Source organism: Chroicocephalus ridibundus, chromosome 8 (genome assembly GCF_963924245.1).
Source record: "Chroicocephalus ridibundus chromosome 8, bChrRid1.1, whole genome shotgun sequence".
Lineage (NCBI taxonomy): Eukaryota > Metazoa > Chordata > Aves > Charadriiformes > Laridae > Chroicocephalus > Chroicocephalus ridibundus.
The window spans coordinates 26,077,202-26,095,070 of NC_086291.1; the positions used below are offsets into that span (position 1 = coordinate 26,077,202).

Consider the following 17,869-nt stretch of genomic DNA (forward strand, 5'->3'; position numbering starts at 1 on the left):
ATCGTGAAAAGATTACAACAAAGGTTCAAGTGGAATGAGCGTTCTCCCTAAAAATCCAAAGCAGAGTATTGGGAAGGAACAGTATCTGGAGGCTTGTGTCCTTATCCCTGCCAGTGTCTCCTTCAACCATTCATTCTTAGCTTTCCTTAGTAAATAGTAACCTTTAAGAAACAAGGTGACATATTCTCTGTCTGGTAGCCACAGTATCATGAAAGTGTACATTGATTATAGGTGCATATATAATGTATTTCCTGCAAATGTAGAAGGCTGATGTAGTTTTTACTCACATTTTAAAAAGTCAGGGGAAGGAGAAGGAGGAGTGGAGCCACAGAAGTGGTGTTAGCAGCATTCGTAATCCATTTTGCCATGGAAACTACTGCACTGTGGAATCCCAGTCTGCTGCTAGCACAGGTTGCTAAGGAAAGAGAAGTAGACAGCTGTTAGAAGGCTATCAGAGCAATTCATAATGGTACTGATAGGAGGGTGATTAGCTCCCACATCCTTTTTCCTCATTATCATTAAATCATGGCTTACTGTTAACATGTTGTTCTTTCATGATAAGTGACTACTGTAATTTTCTTACTGAAAAATCTGAGAGATTAGTTTAAACTGTGTGAAAAAGATCACCGATGTTACGCTCCTTTTAAATAACATCCCTTACTTCAATAGCTTGTGCCACTTTGTTTACCTACTGAAATATGTCCTTGAAGATTAAGTATATACGCTTAGCATGTGGCAGCTGCCAAATCATAGTAAATGTTTCCCACTAAAAACTGTCACTGCATTAATAACACTAAGTACCTTGAGAAATGTGCGGAAAAGAACTGAAGCAGAGCTCAGGCCCCCTGAGACCTGCTCACCTACTAATCAACTCCTGGACATGCTTCCTTAACTTGCTTTAAGGCTAACAACTATACAAATTCTTCTGTTAGTGGCAATGACTCCTGCAGTCTTGCAGTATAAAGCTTAGTCTATATTTAAGCTCAATAAAAACCTAGAAACAAGTTGCTCTTCATCTGATGGGCTTTTCCTCGAGTTCGTTGGCAGTTTCTAGGACATTCCTTTGGGCCCAAGCTCTTTTGAGATACGCAGCTGCAGCTACTTCTAGTTTAAAAAGCAGAGGGCAGGTGGCTTCTTCCTCTTTGTTTCCAACTGCTCAGAGATCTTACCACAGAAGGAGTAGAGCCAGATAAGGTGGAAAAGCTTGTCTGGGGTAGGGGTTGCTTTTACAGCTGTGTCAAACCTGTTATTGCACAGAAATAAATTCAAAGTTCTGTATGTTACAGAGCTTAGCTCCAATATAGATTCTGAAAAATAAGGTTTGTTTTTGCTTCCTCTGAATAGAAAGCAGTGTAATTCTCCATTCTACAAGGAACACTACAATAAACCACACCAAAGCTAAGTGACTAGCTAAAATTAACTGACCTCACTAAGTGAGTCAGAGAGCCTTCTTTTTATGATGTGCTGCCCCTGTCCTACAAAGTGATATGCTTAAAATTCTGGTAGTAAGTAAGCAAGGATGAAAAAATTACATTACTTGAGATGCCGTCTATTCTGGGCTCATAACTAAATAATCTTCCAATTCCGTAAGTGTACAGAAATATATGATATTAGTCAAGTATTTGAAGGGAAGAGAGAGACTATAGATAACATTAGATTATACAAAAATTGTTTCAGCAAAGGCTTCACATGCAAGAAGGGAAAAACTAAAGTCAGGATCCTGCTAGAAAAACACGACAGTACTTGTAAGAACAAGCAATTGAAGAGCAATCATTTGATGAAAGACAGACTGCTGAAAAGAAATGCTCAAATAAAGATCAACTTTGATCTTTATGAACAGAAAAGGTATATGCAGTTTTGCAACAAATACAGAGAAAGTGAGAAGTAAAGAAATAACTCACTTCTATGATACCACTTTATTCTTTGGTGATAGTAGAACAGTTTTCAAACTGAGGACTGACTTGTCAAGAAGGGACAGAAATTGTGCTGGGTGAAGTGATTCATGGCTGGAGAAGAACTGGGATTGGTGAGGGAGATCCAGCCAGTTGGATAGAGCAGGGACTTGAGTGGAAGTGGAATTAATGCTACACTCATCCTACAGCAAGCAGCATAGCTCCACAACTCTGTAATGGCCCAAGTTTTTCTATACAGCCAATACACACCTTCCTTTTCCCCTTGCCAGACCCTGCATCAGTTTTCTTCTCTCTTCTAGTCCATAGAACTCTTGCATGAGTTTCAAACTGAAATGAGGGACCGAAACATGAAATACATCCTGACAAATCTGGGGGGAAGGGAGGAAAAAGGATGTTGCTATTGCTTTAATACAATCTGGAAGGGGAGTTACTTTCTGTGCAATGTTGTATGATTGCAGTATAGTTTTTCTTTCAGGTCTTAGTATTTCATTATGACAAAAGTGAAGTTCAGGGGGGGTTTGTTTGGTGCATAAGCATTTGGTGAAAGGTGAACATAAACAAGTGAACACTTAATTGAGACATGAATGCTTATTAGAGATATGAGCAAGATAGAAAAAAGAAGAATCATTAAAATGTCAGTTTTACAGGAAGGGAGTTAAACTGAGGTGGAAAGTTTAACCTGAACACCAAGGAGATTTTCCTTGCAAAGATGCAGATATGAGAATAGCCTTCCAGTGAAAATAGCAAAAATGTAGATGCCTCTGATTTTGCAGTATAGAGTGTCCAAGTAGTATGAAAATGATTCTGCATGTAAAGGGGAAAAATGAAATGGTTTTTGTTTGCTGGGTTTTTTTGTTGTTTGGTTTTTTAATCTTTTAACATTAGTCATTCAAATCCAAGTCAGCTTTTGGCTGAGCACTCTCTATATGTTCCTCCAGTTATATATAAGGAACAGATGATTAGGGAAATAAATTATTTTGAAAAAATAACTTCTTATCTTTCATATTCAATTCTAATACTTCCTTTTTATTTCAGGGTGCAAGTTGAATTCTATATGAATGAAAACACATTTAAAGAGAGACTAAAGCTCTTCTTCATCAAAAACCAAAGATCAAGTAAGCAGTTGGATTAATTTCTGTTAAGCATAATTTTGATACTTTGAATAGAATCCAATTCCATTGAAGGCAACAGCAAAGTTATCATTAAAGTTATCATTAATTTTATTCTGAGCTAAAATTTTACCCCATAGAGGAGTCAATTTTACATAATATCCAAAATAATTCAGAAAGTATTGCTTAAATCTAAAAATAACATACATATTTTGTAGGACCAAATAGATAGTGATGCGATTTTATTTCTATATTATGATCAAGCTGACTAATTTGCATGGATCTGACATTGCAATGCTTATGGACCAGTCGTGACCTCATGCCTAAGAAAGCAAAGAGCCTCTAAGATGCTGGAGGAAAAAAGTTGCAGAAGTACCTAGCTTTTTGAAGCTTCAATTTTACTAAGTATTCCTAAATGAATTTCAAACTTGAGATGAATTAAAAAAAGGAATTTGGAAAGAAAACTAACATACCTCCTTCTCCTGAATGTGGTACCTCAGAAATGTAGTCCTTGTCTTTATTCTGATTTAACATCATCTTCACTGGCATATGCACTTAAATTCATAGGCCATCCTGGAGGAACTAAGATATTAATCTTTATGTACATCCATGCAGCTGGTCCAAGTGGATGAACCATTGTATATTATCAAATCTTGATGACACCAGTGGAATTCATAGCTGAGAAGGGCAGTAACTGACCTCAATTTTCCTCTGTGTAGCAGGATTGAATTTACCTCCATTTTCCTTACACCCGTAAAGAACTAAAATTGCAATAGCTTTATACATGAGGCTTTTAGAATAGAAAGAATACCTTTTGTCTTTTCTAATACATGATTCCATAGTTTTGTGTCTGGGAAAGGACAGAAAGGAGAAAAGAAAGAACTTCACTTTTTCGGTGTCTCAATCTAAAATCACAAACAAAATTTGTGAGACTAGATGAAGTTTTTAAAAATAAGACATACCATATCTATGTGTAAGAGCTAGTAGTAAATAAATACTAGTTTTACATCACAGAATCACAGAACTTGATCTTTTAATTGTCTAAGCTTCATTAACTTCCCAAGTGTGATAAGCAAAATATTCCCCAAACCAAAAAAAAAAAAAAAAAAAGAACAGAAAAAAGGGACTGTACTTTTCAGTTTGAGCCTTGGAATTATTTGCTGGTTTCCAGCTGGATAATCAGTTCTAACAAAGCTGCTGGAGGTTCATGCATGGGAAAAGCTCTATTTATTACTCTTACACACAGAGGAAAACTCATCTTAATTCAAGTGCCTAAATAGCGTAGAAAGCAGAGAACTGCCTCTGCTAGTGAATGATGTGGATAGTCTTCAGAGTGTCTTTTCTTCTAAACTTCAGATGGGATATACATTTTTTTCACATTATTATACATTTAACTAGATTTGGTTGGTAATTTTAATTTCAAATAAAAATCTTCATTACAAAAAAGTTTCTTATTCTGTATTAGCGCACTTTAGACTGTCTTATTGCATATTGGCCAATATGAAAAGAATGTGTACAAAAACTCAGTATGCATAAAACAAAGACAGATGTGTGAAGAACAATTTCATACTCCATTTTATGTTTACAAATCTAACTGTGTTGCAAAGAATGAATTTTTGTGTGTAGGTTGTGGAGTCTCCCTCCATAGAGAGATTAAAAAAACCGATTTAGATGTGGTCCTGGGCAACCAGCTCTAGATGGCCCTACTTGAGCAGGAGGTTGGACAAAATGAGATCCAAAGGTCCCTTCCAACCTCAATTATTCTGTAATTCTTGTCAGAGATAAATGAGTTTAACTAGATTTACATTTTAAATGTAATTAATTGCACTGCAATTTCTAAAATGGTTTCAGTTCTCTTCTACTTTCCTCCCTGCGACTTTACATGTCCAAGTATTTTATATCTTTATAGCCTTTTGCTTCTGATGTCGTTGATACAGTGTGTAAATTGAGTAAAAGATAAAACAAAAAAAGCATCCTAAACTGGAAAAGACTATTACTCCTGGTTAGAAAGGCAGTCTGGGAAGCTGTAAGAAATAAATAGCCTTCCTTTTTGTTCCTGATCTAGTCCATGAAACAGGGATTTGATGCACTCTTGTTTACTTACTAAGAACATCTATAAAGTTATGACCTGGCTCACTGTAAATCTTTTTTCACTGATAAGATAGGAAGGTTCCAAATAGTATCTTCATGCTTGAGATAAGTGATTTGGGTTTTTTTCCCTACTCAGAACTTAACAAGATTTAAAACATACATGTCTACAGATACATATTTTGATGGAAGAACTGCAGTCTCTGTACATCTTAATATAGATACATTTATGACCATCAGCACAAAAATTAAACCAGAAGTTAATTAATTAGTATGAATTCATGGCCATTCCTCTGCCAAGTGCATACCCTTCTGGCTAAGCACATTAAGAGAATTGTCGTAAAGACATCTCTATTAAGTTGTGATTGGGTAAGTGTGATGTATGGGTCCAAAGGAGAGGAATGGTGTGGAAGTTTATTTGAAATAAGCAAGACAGTGGAAAGCAACTGTTAATTCATCATATCAGAAATGGGTTCATTTCCAATGACTATAGACAAGTAGCACAAGAATTTTTCTGCTTGGCTTGCCTGATGATCGCTGGAAAACTCCAGATTCTGATGAATTTTCCTACAGTGATGCCGTATAGAGCTGAGGTACGTTTTGTAGTAGCATACTGTGGGTTTGATTACCAAATGAAAACACAGTAATGAATTCTTTCTGTAGACAGCTAGTAGAGACACTGTCATTATGAGCACCTTCTTTTCATGACAGGTCCTCAGGAGAGGATGCAAAGAAAACTCTAAGAGATGAGGCATGTTTTTTTCTGTTGCTGAATTATGCAGCCAGTTCACAGAAAGTAAGTTGGAGAATGAGGATGCTTACTGTACTTATAGTAGCATATGGCATGCGCATGCCATTTCCCACTAGAATCCCACAGGTTAACCCAAGCACTGCTACTGGTTTACATGTTGCAAGAAGCTTAACCAACAATTAGACATTAAACAAGGCAATTTTCAGGAGAAGCAAATAGGAAATACAGCAAAATTATTACTGTGCTGAATGAAAAAAAATCAAATATCCCCAAATCAAAGCTTTAAGAATTAGTGAGTTTGGTCAAACATTCCTTCTGCTTATACGTATGTTGGTTCTTCTCCAAATACTTACAAGCTGAATGCTCTAAAATACAATCTCCAAGAACCTGCTGCTGCGTTAGTAACTGCTACTCATTCCAATGTACTCATTCAATCCTCCATGGAAACTGGAGGAGTCTGTTGCCCAGAGGTATCAGGGAGTTGATAAACAAAAGATACTGCCCTTTAGATCTTAGTCGGTGTTCAATGAGAACACTGAACTCCTTCCTTCAAATACTAAATACGTAATTGCTGTCACTGAGAAAATAATTGTCAGTAATATCTTTCAGATAGTATAACTAAATCAAACTACACATGTTCACCAAACAGTTTTCGCTAATCCTTAAGACTTCACAAGTGAATTTAACACATCAGAGTGTAATGTCAAGTGGTTTGTCAATCAGAGCAGTAGACTCTAGAATTTATATGAATTTTCTGCAGAATACTATTCTGATCTAAATCACATACAGACCAGTTGCGTGAAAAATCAACTGTTTCATTCGTTAATCTGGTTTTGGAAGTATTTCTGTAAACTGATAAAACAAGCCTTCACCTGTGTCTAATGTTAACCTAGCTTCCACCCAACCTTCTGCAAGCAAATGTCTAATCAACTTCAACCAATGCATGAAAAGCATTTTACAAAGGTGTCAGCCAACCACCCAAAAAAAAAAAAAAGAGAGAGAGAGAAGATGACATATTGGTATGGCTTGCTTGCACTTGCCAAGATCACACACTGCATTATCACAGCCTAAAATAAGTCTCAAAGGGAAAAAATAAGTGAAGTTTCAATTCAGTGGAGAGGGAATAAAAGGTAACCATTACCAGGATATAAATTATTAACAGTATATTTTGATCCAACTCCTAAAGCCAGCTGCTACTGAGACGATTTTGCTGAAAAATAAAAGTATGTTAGAGACTTATAAGAAAGAAGCAATCAAAGGTGATCATAAAATCTTCAGCTGCTATCTCTGTCACTTTGATTTAGATCAGCTCTCTAAATCAGAGGATTAATCTACAAAAATGCTTGTAAGGGAAGCATCAAGAATTTATAATAAAAATGAAAGTCACAGTCAGTACTAGTTAAGTATGATTTTTCACTCTGTACGTAAAAATGCCTGCAAAAAGTAGCAAATACTTGTTCTAACTGAGATGGAAGCATTAACATTTGATGTAGTTATATTTATTTCACAAAACAAACAGATTTTGAACTGTTCTTATCAATTTCTTCTTTTAAAGAAGACAAGGATGTAACACCATGGTTACATGGACATAGAGAAATTACGGTGTCATTAAACAATACATAACTGGGTAACAGTGTACGATTCATGTAGCTGATTACAAGTTTTAGGACCAGTGTCAAAACATAGAGATATTCTGTGCAAATGCCCCTGCTAGTTGAACAATCTGGCTATGAATGGAAAAAAGTAAGTAAGTCAAGCAGACCATGTTGATCCACTGACAGCACCTAAAATAGAGGACAAAGATAGTCAGCCAGCAAATGGAAATATGAAATGCTTTCTCTGTAACAGAGTAATAAATGAGAACCTATTTAAATATCTTCTGTAGTGGCTGCCCCCTCCTTCCCATATATGAAATCCTATATCTCCATAATAGTGGAAGAAGTGACATCCCCAACTACGATGCTGCAGCAGATTTTGACCAGAGAAAATACTTATTTGGTAGTCCTACATCTGGTGTGAAACCCCTGCCTTATATTCTGTGTGAAGCAGCCATTCCTGTGGAGATATCCAAAGCCTGAAGCACTTTTAGGCACAGCCTAGAATAGATCTATGGAGCTTAAATATTTGAATACTTGCTTGGTAGTTCTAGATCTTTCAGGACTAAGGTTTGTGAGTTAAGAGTTTTAGGCACCAGCCAGGAGCATGGGTCCCTTGTATTTATGTAGCTTTTAATCAGAAAAGCACCATTTTCTTTTAGCATTTAAAACAACCTATAATTTCAAATGATGATTAGAAACCAGGCTATTATCAATGCAGAAAAGAAGCATTTCACACCAAGATTAACTTATACAGAGCTAAAACACATAAGAAATAAACAATATATTTTTTTTACTTATCTAAGGAAGTTAGACAACACAAAATTGGTAAGGAAAAGAAATCCTGGTGGGCTTTTTTGTTTATTTGGAGTTAGGTGTATTTTGCTTGTTGGTTGCTTTTTTGTTTGTGGTTTTTTTTTTGTTTTTTAACATTATCTGCTCTTTTTGTAATAGCCTAGTTGTTATGGCAACCATTCATACTCTAGCAGACTTCCACAAAAGGGTTAGTACAGACAAACAATTCATGTTTTCTTCAGCAACAGCTCAAAAAAGCTGGAAAAAAAATTAAATCATAGCATTGTCCAAGAAAAGTACTGGGGTTCTTCCTAATCAAATAAGAGCATAACAACACACTTACTTACCAGCCTCTCAATCCATTTAGTACTTCAACCACTGCACTCATAGAATCATAGAATTGTCAGGGTTGGAAGGGACCTTAAAGATCATCTAGTTCCAGCCCCCTGCCACGGGCAGGGACATCTCCCACTAGATCAGGTTACTCAGAGCCCCATCCAGCCTGGCCTTAAAAACTTCCAGGGATGGGGCTTCCACCACCTCTCTGGGCAACCCGTTCCAGTGTCTCACCACCTTCATGGTGAAGATCTTCTTCCTAACGTCCAGTCTGAATCGACCCATCTCTACTTTTAATCCATTCCCTCTAGTCCTACATCCTAAAACCGACATCCTAAAAAGTCCCTCACCAGCTTTCTTGTAGGCCCCCTTAAGATATTGGTAGGCCACTATAAGGTCTCCTTAGAGCCTTTTCTTCTCCAGGCTGAACAACCCCAACTCTCTCAGTCTGTCTTCGTAGGAGAGGTGCTCCAGCCCTCTGATCATCCTAGTGGCCCTTCTCTGGACACGTTCCAGCACGTCCATATCTCTCTTGTAGTCGGGGCTCCAGAACTGGATGCAGTTCATGTTGGGGAATAAATAATCTGTGGCTAATTACTCTTGATAGGACAACAGAATCACTAGGTTAATGTTTACAAACCTAATTGCCAATAACAGCTGTGGGGCTTCTCATGGTGGGGACCACAGCATTTTAACCCCTAGTTTACAGAGGACAAGATGCTGTAAAATTCCATCCAGTTCTCATGTGATAATTGCAACTTCACAGTTAAAAGTAGTAAGCAGTGTTATGTAATAAACCTGAAGACTTCTTTCAGCAATTGTGTGGTAGAATATTTAAGAATCTATTTTCCGTTTTTCTGTGTTTGCTGTAGATTGCATTTTAATGGGAGAGGAACTAATAGATATAAAAGGCAATTTATCAGTTTTGTCTGTAAGGTGTTCATTTTGAACTTAGGACTGAGTAAAGTCAAAAAGTATGTAATATTACCATAAGATAATTATGATTCCTTAAATGAGAAGATATACATGTGGCTTTGGGTATGCATAATGAAGCTGTAGTTCTTAAACCACAGAAGTGATTATATTGAGTTCAGCAGACCTGCTAAAGTATTTGCAACACAACAATAAAAGATACAATCTTTACTGTGACTGGGTGCAAATGAAGTCACATCTGTGTAAGACTCAGTCAGTGGTATTCTGCTTTGGACAGAGAGGCTCAGCCATGCAGAATCAGACTTTCAGTTCACAAGACTGAAAAAATTAATGCTTAAAATGACCTCCCCTTAGTTAACCTTAGTCAACTGACAGTTTTCACTTAATTAGTGAATAGAAACTTAAAACCAAGAGTTAGATACAAATATTTACACTGGCAAAATTTTAGGACTATTGAATTTAATAACAAGACTGAGAATTTAAACTGTAATCCTGCAATGACTGCAAAAACCGAATAAAAAACATTTAAGTTCCACTGTAGTAGACAGCATTGAAATAAATTGCCCATGTGATAGAAGCAAGTGTCCAATCCTGTCTCTGTGCAGTAAACCTATGTTTGTGGCAAATACTGCAATATTTTCTAATATATCCTTTCAGCTAGAACATTTCAATATTCACATGGTCTGTAGAATATGTTATTGATTTGGTTTTGTTGTGCATTCAGCATGACTTTCAGATGTCCTGGTTCTTGGATGCATAATTATGCAACTTCAACCTTAAATAGCTACATTTTAATATTTTATAAGTTGGGATAGTATGAATATATTCTGTATGAGAAGCTACTGCATGAAGACTTTCAAATATTAATATTTAAATACACGCCATTGTATATCCTCTGCCTATGGTTGAAATGATGTCTTCTTCGTGTCACTGTATCTTGCATCTCAAATACCATATGTAGTTCTGGTTCCCCTTTCAAGAAAGTGGACTTGTAAAAAGGCCTAACGAATGGCATTACAGGCGAATGGCATAGAATAGCTTTCAAACAAATGACTGAGTAGTTCTTTACATTAAAACAGACTGAGTCTTAACCCAGAGATTTCTAGAAGCTGTAGAGGTGTATTTTATGTGTATCTGAGAGGCTTATTCTTATGTTCTTCTGTATGATATGCTAATTGCCCATATCAGGGACAGGTTACTGGCTAGATCGACCTTTGCTCTGTTGCAGCATGGCTATTCTAGTTCCTTTTAGTTTTACCTTAAAAGTGGATGAAACTGTAAAGAACCTGAATTTATTTTTATATTTTTCCTTTCTTTTCAAAATAGGTCTGAGAATACGATTATTCAATTTTTCTCTCAAGCTATTAAGCTGTTTCTTATACATAGTTCGTGTGCTCCTGGATGATCCTACACAAGGACTTGGATGGTAATGGTGGTTTTTTTTTGTTATTTCTGCTCTCAAAGCATTGTTTAACTTACAAAAAATGAACTTAATGAATAAATGTTAGATATTCTGCCAACAGGGATTTGGTTTTATGTCTTACAGATGTGCTTAAAGAATTATAAAGCTAGTCTTACATTGTGAATGGATATAAGAACCAAAATAACATTATTCTTTTTTCACTTTACTGCTAAAATAATCCTGGCTATTTGCTCAGATACTGTGCATCAGATATAGTTGTGCAAACTTATATCTTTTGTTTGTATTATTACAGAACATTTCTATGTATCTTATTTATGTCTGTATTCATAAAAATAAAATTGCAAATATCTGGTAGCCAGTTTATGCAACAATAATTTTAGGATTTTACTTAAATAATTCTACCTACATAATTTTACTTAAGTAATTTTACTTAGAACCCCACATCCTGGAAACAAACAGACAAATATGTGAAACTGAGCTTTCATGCATATGACTGATGATAATTTTGTAGCCCTCTGCTTTCTCTTAACACTTCGAAGAGAGTGAGACCAAAACTACATTCTATACTCACAATGATCTATGGCCATACTGTGTGATTTTACACACCTACAGTTGTCAGTATGGTATTCTATATGTGTTATACAATCAACCGCCAATTGTAGAAGAAATTACATTTATCATTTATTCAATCCTGTACTTAGTTGTATTTGTTCAGTCTTCTTAATTCCGGATGCTAATAACCACTACATTTTATTAACTTACTTGTTTTCACTTGATTTGATTCTATTGGTCCTAAGTACTGAAAGAAGTAAAGCACAGGTGAAAATAGTAAGCTTGAGGTGATACAACTGGCACTCTTCATACAATGTTAGGCAAAGGACAAAGTATGACTTCTAGTTTTAATATTTGAAAATCAGTTAAATCTAATAAGGGTAGTATAAAAAAGCTAGTGCACAGGAGAAATACGGTATTTTACAAGAATCAAATCCAAAGCAAAGTGAGTTAAAGAATAGTGGCTTTACTGAGCAGTGCATGAGAGAAGGATGTGTGAATGGGAAGTAGAGAAGATGCATTTAAGAATTATTTTTTTTTTGGTCAAAATTTATTGTAAGAAATTAGAACATCTGAAAAAGGGCCAGAAAAAAAAAAATATCTCCTTGGAAAAGCAAGAACTGCAAAAAACTTATTTTTTTACTCCATATGTATCTTAGAATCCTCTTCAAGGAGAGGAAATGTGTCGGGAGGAAAAAAGGTGTAAAGATTTTGCAAAACCTTTAACAGTGATGGAGAAGAGAAAATCCATCGTTAGAAATTTAGGCATAGTAGCACAGCAACTCAGGGACTTGAAATTTTACAGCTAGTGATACTTTCTGGCATGAAGAAGCTTCTGATAGTGTTTTGTTATGAGAACTCTTGTGATCCCAAATGAGCGTATTATACTGTAAGGTTATGTCTAGGTATGCAGAACGGATTAGAACATCAGTACTTCTGCCACAGGTGTACTTCGATCCTTTTGTACTCATATGCAAAGATTTTTCTGCATCTTGCAGACTGCTTAATTCCCCAGACCTTTCCCGACATGTTTGTTTAACAATTCAACTAAATGTTTAACAATTCAACAGCCAGAGTGTGTATTTGTCTTTTCTATGTATATTATTCCCTTATATTGTGTTGCTGTACATTAAAGAGTTTGTTCTATCTCTGTATAACATTTGTCTGGCTGAGAAGTTTCAGGTAAGTCACTTCTGCGTGCTCACTAAGCCCCAGTCTTAGAAGCTCTGCCAGACAGACGGGCCCTGTGCCCAAACGGTACCCCATTAATGTCAATGGCTTTGCCCATAGAGATCCTGAGGGCTTGATAGCTAAACTACTGCCATAATGCATTCTTACAAGTGCAGTGTTAGGGAAAAAATCCTTTCTAGGCGCTGTCACAGCCTGATGAAAGAAACTACTCAGTGTGCTGAGAGCATGGCCACAGAAAACATTATCACCTGGTTGTTTTTAAAGTAACATTCTGGGAGGAAGGCTTTTCATCACAGATTTCCCCTGCAGATTTATGTCCTGTTTTTCAGAAAGGCCTGCGCAAGTCCGTATCTTTCATTTACCCCTTCAGGCACAGCAGGTGTACAGGGAAGCACTTGAGACATAAAGCAACCTTATTAATGGATACCATTTAGCACCTGTCCCACTCATAGTCGGTAAAAATACAGCTATTACTAATCTGTGGTCTGCAAATCCTTCTCTTTCGCACTGACCTTGCTTGCCAAGGATAAACAAGGGCACTTTTCATCATTTACACAAATATACATTTCTGCATCCTTACATGACTGTTTGAAGGGAGGATTTATGCCAGCAATTCAAGGCAAGATAACATCACATGTCCATAGCAGATATTTTTTACATAGATGTCACCAGTTTCTTACTTGAATTACTGCTGCATGAATCTCCAGCCCTCCTCACATCCGCACAAGAGGACATGAAGTGTGGTTTCATACAATCTTTCCTGTTGAGAGTATGGCAGGTATAAGTGTATGTGCTCTTTCTATCCCAGCCTATCTATGTGACTGGATTTGTAGCATCTCTTGGTCTTCAATATTTATTGTGCACTTATTTCAGCTTTTGAAAGTATAATTTCAGTTGTTTAGTTTTTAAATTGGAACATGTTTGAAATTAAATCTTGAAAAAATGTAACCTGTAATGCTTCACAGTCATTTATCTACAGATGCAGAGCACATATGGAACTATTTCTGAAAATTATTTTACTTTTTAAAATGTCTATATCCATTGCCTAGCGTTTCAAACTATTGCATGCATTTTATAGAACACTTAATAATGTAATTAATATCCCTCTCCTCCCATATGTTTTTATGATCATGCTCCCATATACATTTGCTAATGAAAATGGACTTCGCATGGATGGGATGACAACTATCAGTAAGGAATTAAACCAGAGTTGTTCCAGTCAAAACTACACACCTGGAACGATCGATTGGTGAGTTCCTAATTTTAAAAAGCAAACCAAAAGTCCATATAATGGTGGGGAGGGAAACGGGAAGAAAAATCCATTTCAATCTGGATTGGTGACATTTTAACATATAATATTGATGTTTCCATAACTCTCATGCAATTACTTCCATATTCCTGTATATTCAAAACTGCCTTTAATATTTTAAATGTTTCTCTGATTGTGTAAGTAAGTGAACTGCTGGGTTGGATGCTCTTGAAAGATCTGAATTTTATCAATGCTTATACCTTTCTGAAGAAAAATATGCCCTTATTTAAAAAGCAATTATGACAAGCAGTAAATGACTGATGGATACTGGATTCCAGTAGTACTGCATCAAATGCCTATTATCATTGAGTTTAGTAAATACTAAAACATGAGATCTTTCCAAGATACGACAGCCCCTATGAGTTAGATGCCATTTATATCGTTACACAGATAGCAAAACGTTCACACACAAGAATTGTCAACTTTCTTTTTCCTACCACAAACAATTATTCCTCTGCATCTCTAGAATCCAAAGCTCAAATTGATTTATTCTTTCTGGAATCATGGGGGATGATCTAGCAGCCACTGAAGGTAATGAAAGATTTTGTTGTCACTAGGTGTTGGATTATGCCCAGGGGAATTTAATGAATGGCTCTGGATTAGAAATACAAGCAACGCCAATACTCAGTAGATAACTACTGATTTTAAATTTTTATTAATGAGAATTTTTTTAAAAAGTAAGGCTGCTCTAATTTCCATTCAGATGTACAATTTTTTTTTCTCTTGATTTTGTTCAAAACACTAACCATTTTCCAATTAAGTTAATATTTATTTTCTTATTATAATGAACAGGTCTCCTATTATTTGGGTGAATCGAAGCTTGCCTTTATGGGCATTACAGGTAATATGTAAATGGACAATTTAACTATTTCCATTTAATAACTGTAGTCAATATTGATCAATAGCATTTTAGTAATGTTAAAGGATACTTGGAAAGGTTGATATTAACAAAGAAATCTGCTTGATGATGCAAGTACAACAAAAACATAAGTAAAGATAAGCTGATCCGAGCTAGCTGATTTGAATTTATATGTCTTTACAATATATTTTTTAAGTATTAAAGCTTATAAGAAAACATTGTAGAATTAGCCTTTTATCTTAGAATTACCAAGTTCTGGCAAGTCAGTCAATTAGTCACTGTTTGCTCTAATGATGAGTTTAAATTTCATAATTGCTTATGAGTAGCTTTTTACATGCTTCATGGACTTTCTTGTTAAATACACTAGAAAGCTAAAGTTACTTCATAATACGCAAGTCTACATGTTTAAAGGAGTGTGTCACAAAATATGCACTACATCAGTGCTTTGTGGGTCTTGGAGATCTGTTGAAGTTTGTGATTCAGTCCTCAGTGTCCTGGAGCCTGCTTATTTTAGGAGCACTTTTTAAACTCGTGGATAGTGCTTTGGGAATTCTTCCTGAGAAATGCATTTTTCTACTAAGAATTCCTTAAGCTTCCGGAATGGTCATACCTTTATATTCTTGCACCATGCTTAGTGCAAAGCCATTATGATGGTTTGTACCTCTATGTAATATAGAATTTTACTAAGGGAGGAATCCCTTGATGAAAATACCTTTCAATGCCTTGCTTAAAGTATGCACAGTTTGAATAAATTTTGACCTAGGCATTCCGATTATTGCATTCAATTTAATTAAAAAATACTGAGAGATTTATTTATATGATTACAGTCATATTCTAATAAGTTTATTTGATAAGGATAGGAATTTTTACATATATGTATGTATGTGTTTATACACATGCATTTACAGTAGGATATATTGAATAGTTGGAAACAAATATTTATTTTTATTTGAGATTCAACCAGAGTTTATATAATACATTAATACTTATTTGGAGAAATTGTTATCATATTTTGATTGCGTATTTTAATAATTTTCCAATTCATAGCATCTTCTTTAATTCTAGATAAAGATATTGTGAGTTCAAATAGCGCACTCTTCTGCATGTTCAGTAATAGTGAACATTAGTTTAAAATTAGAAATCCTGAGGCTTGTTTGACTTTAGGCCCCAGATGAATTTGTACGTCTTCTTGACAGAATATTCCCACAATATACATTAAAATATAAATATTTGCTATGCAAAGCTTTAAATAAATTTATACATATTTAATATGTATAAAGTTCTGAGTACATTTTTTACTATTATGATATTTGAATATTTAAATATTTTTAAATTACATCATACATACACTAAGTACATATAATCTAAGTAAATGCTGATAAGTTGAGCTCAGTTGCATTTAAATATTAAAACCAATAACGATTCATCTGTATTGTTTTTTGCTGTTTTCAACTTTCTGAATTATACACAGTAAAAAAGTGTTGTTTTTTCCAAACATTCATAACATCTTTTCAAAAAGTAGAGAGTTGACTAACTTCCATTGTTTACAGCTTCCTCTTTCTCTCTCTTTCTCTGTCTTGGGAAAAGATCTCAGTACTTTTAGGAACAGACAGCTGAAACTTGAGAAACACTCTGGCAGACTGTGTATGGAGCTCTCTAAAAACCATGGAAAGGCCACCCTGCAGGCTCTCTGGAGTGTTATACTTGGAAAAGAGCAATAAGACTCAAGGCACAGCCTGCGCTTTAGTCATAAAAATAACAATATTTAGGCGTCATGCTAAATGCTGTTAGCTGAGATGGTTTCAGAGGATGCATGGAAAAGCTATTTTTATTATCTTTTACTTTTCATTGTGATGCTTAATGTCGTATATTCTTTAGAAGCCAGTATTAATACACATATTTTATCACTTCACTTAAGGTTTCTGTGGCTTTAATAAGTCTCCTTGAAACTCTGCTGCTGAGTTATCTAAGCTACAAGGTAAGTACTTTTAGTTACTTTCAGGCATAATTCGTCACAAAAATGCAGGTACAACAGGAAGTTGAGAAAAACACACATGTAGAGGACAGCCTATTGTCACAGGCAGCCCTGTTCATGTTTCTCAAATTTATGAGCAAACAGTAACATCTAAAGAGTGGAAGTCAGAAATGAAATTTCCACTTTTTTCCATTGTCCATTGGCATGTTGTAATTTCAAACCACATTTTCAAAAGGGACTTGGATTTTTGAATACTGATTTTTCAAGTGCAGTTTTATATATCTGTCCATAATGCAATGGACACGATTCTCATTGATATCAAAGCTGTAGCTACTTAGTATCTATAACTCAAGTTCCAGGCCTTTAAAAATGCACACCAAAAAGCTACACCAATATAGTACTTTTAAAAAAAAAAAAATTGTGGTTACCTACATACTTGTGTTATACATCTCTCTGGTGCTGTTGGAACATCTTTGCAAAATGCCTTGAAATCATCTGATGTGAATACAATATATTTTTGTATTTACATTCTTCTTAAAAAGTTATATTTTCCTAATATTTGTATTCAGTTTTCTTCATTACATTTTGTTATGTGCTATCCTAGTGAGTGTTAGGTAATCTGCATTTTTAGTATCTTCAGGAGAAAAATACTAAAAGCACTTATCAAAGTAAGCTTGGTTTCTAAAGCTGAAAATATCTTGTAGCATAATCTTTTTTGTTTAATTTTTGAATTACTGACATTGAGCAGCTATCAGAGCCATGACTGAAGTCAGAGTTTTACTTAAGTGTGCTTATCAAGTGATTATGGCGTAAATATTTTGCTTAGCACCCAACAATGCTAAGACACCTAAAACTGTCTACTGTCTAAAAATGGTTCTTTTTACTCCTTGTAAGTAGCATATAGTATTTATGTGTTGGGGGTTACAAATACAAATCAATTATAGGCAGAAACGATCCAAAATTAACACATCTAGTGCCAAAACAGTAGAGATCAATCACAATTTGTGCTGTTCCTGAGTTTATTGGGCAACGTTTTCTCC

General features: G+C 35.3%; 1 protein-coding gene and 1 long non-coding RNA gene across 6 annotated transcripts in view; one reads left to right on the plus strand and one right to left on the minus strand.

Annotated features, from left to right (window-relative positions):
• The window catches only part of KCNT2 (potassium sodium-activated channel subfamily T member 2), a 146,613-nt gene that overhangs the window by 31,042 nt on the left and 97,702 nt on the right, over positions 1-17,869 (plus strand). For all 4 annotated transcript variants that reach the window (XR_010072268.1, XM_063344061.1, XM_063344058.1 and 1 more), the window contains 5 exons: positions 2,949-3,028; positions 10,847-10,946; positions 13,879-13,935; positions 14,788-14,836; positions 16,773-16,832. Coding sequence is in view for 3 of the 4 variants with exons in the window: in XM_063344058.1 (XP_063200128.1) it covers positions 2,949-3,028; positions 10,847-10,946; positions 13,879-13,935; positions 14,788-14,836; positions 16,773-16,832 (346 nt within the window). In the remaining variant the exon portion in view is untranslated. The remainder of the gene's footprint in view (positions 1-2,948; positions 3,029-10,846; positions 10,947-13,878; positions 13,936-14,787; positions 14,837-16,772; positions 16,833-17,869) is intronic.
• The window catches only part of LOC134519634 (uncharacterized), a 115,967-nt gene that overhangs the window by 16,959 nt on the left and 81,139 nt on the right, over positions 1-17,869 (minus strand). For both annotated transcript variants that reach the window (XR_010072270.1, XR_010072269.1), the window contains exon 6: positions 288-415. This is a non-coding gene — a long non-coding RNA (uncharacterized LOC134519634). The remainder of the gene's footprint in view (positions 1-287; positions 416-17,869) is intronic.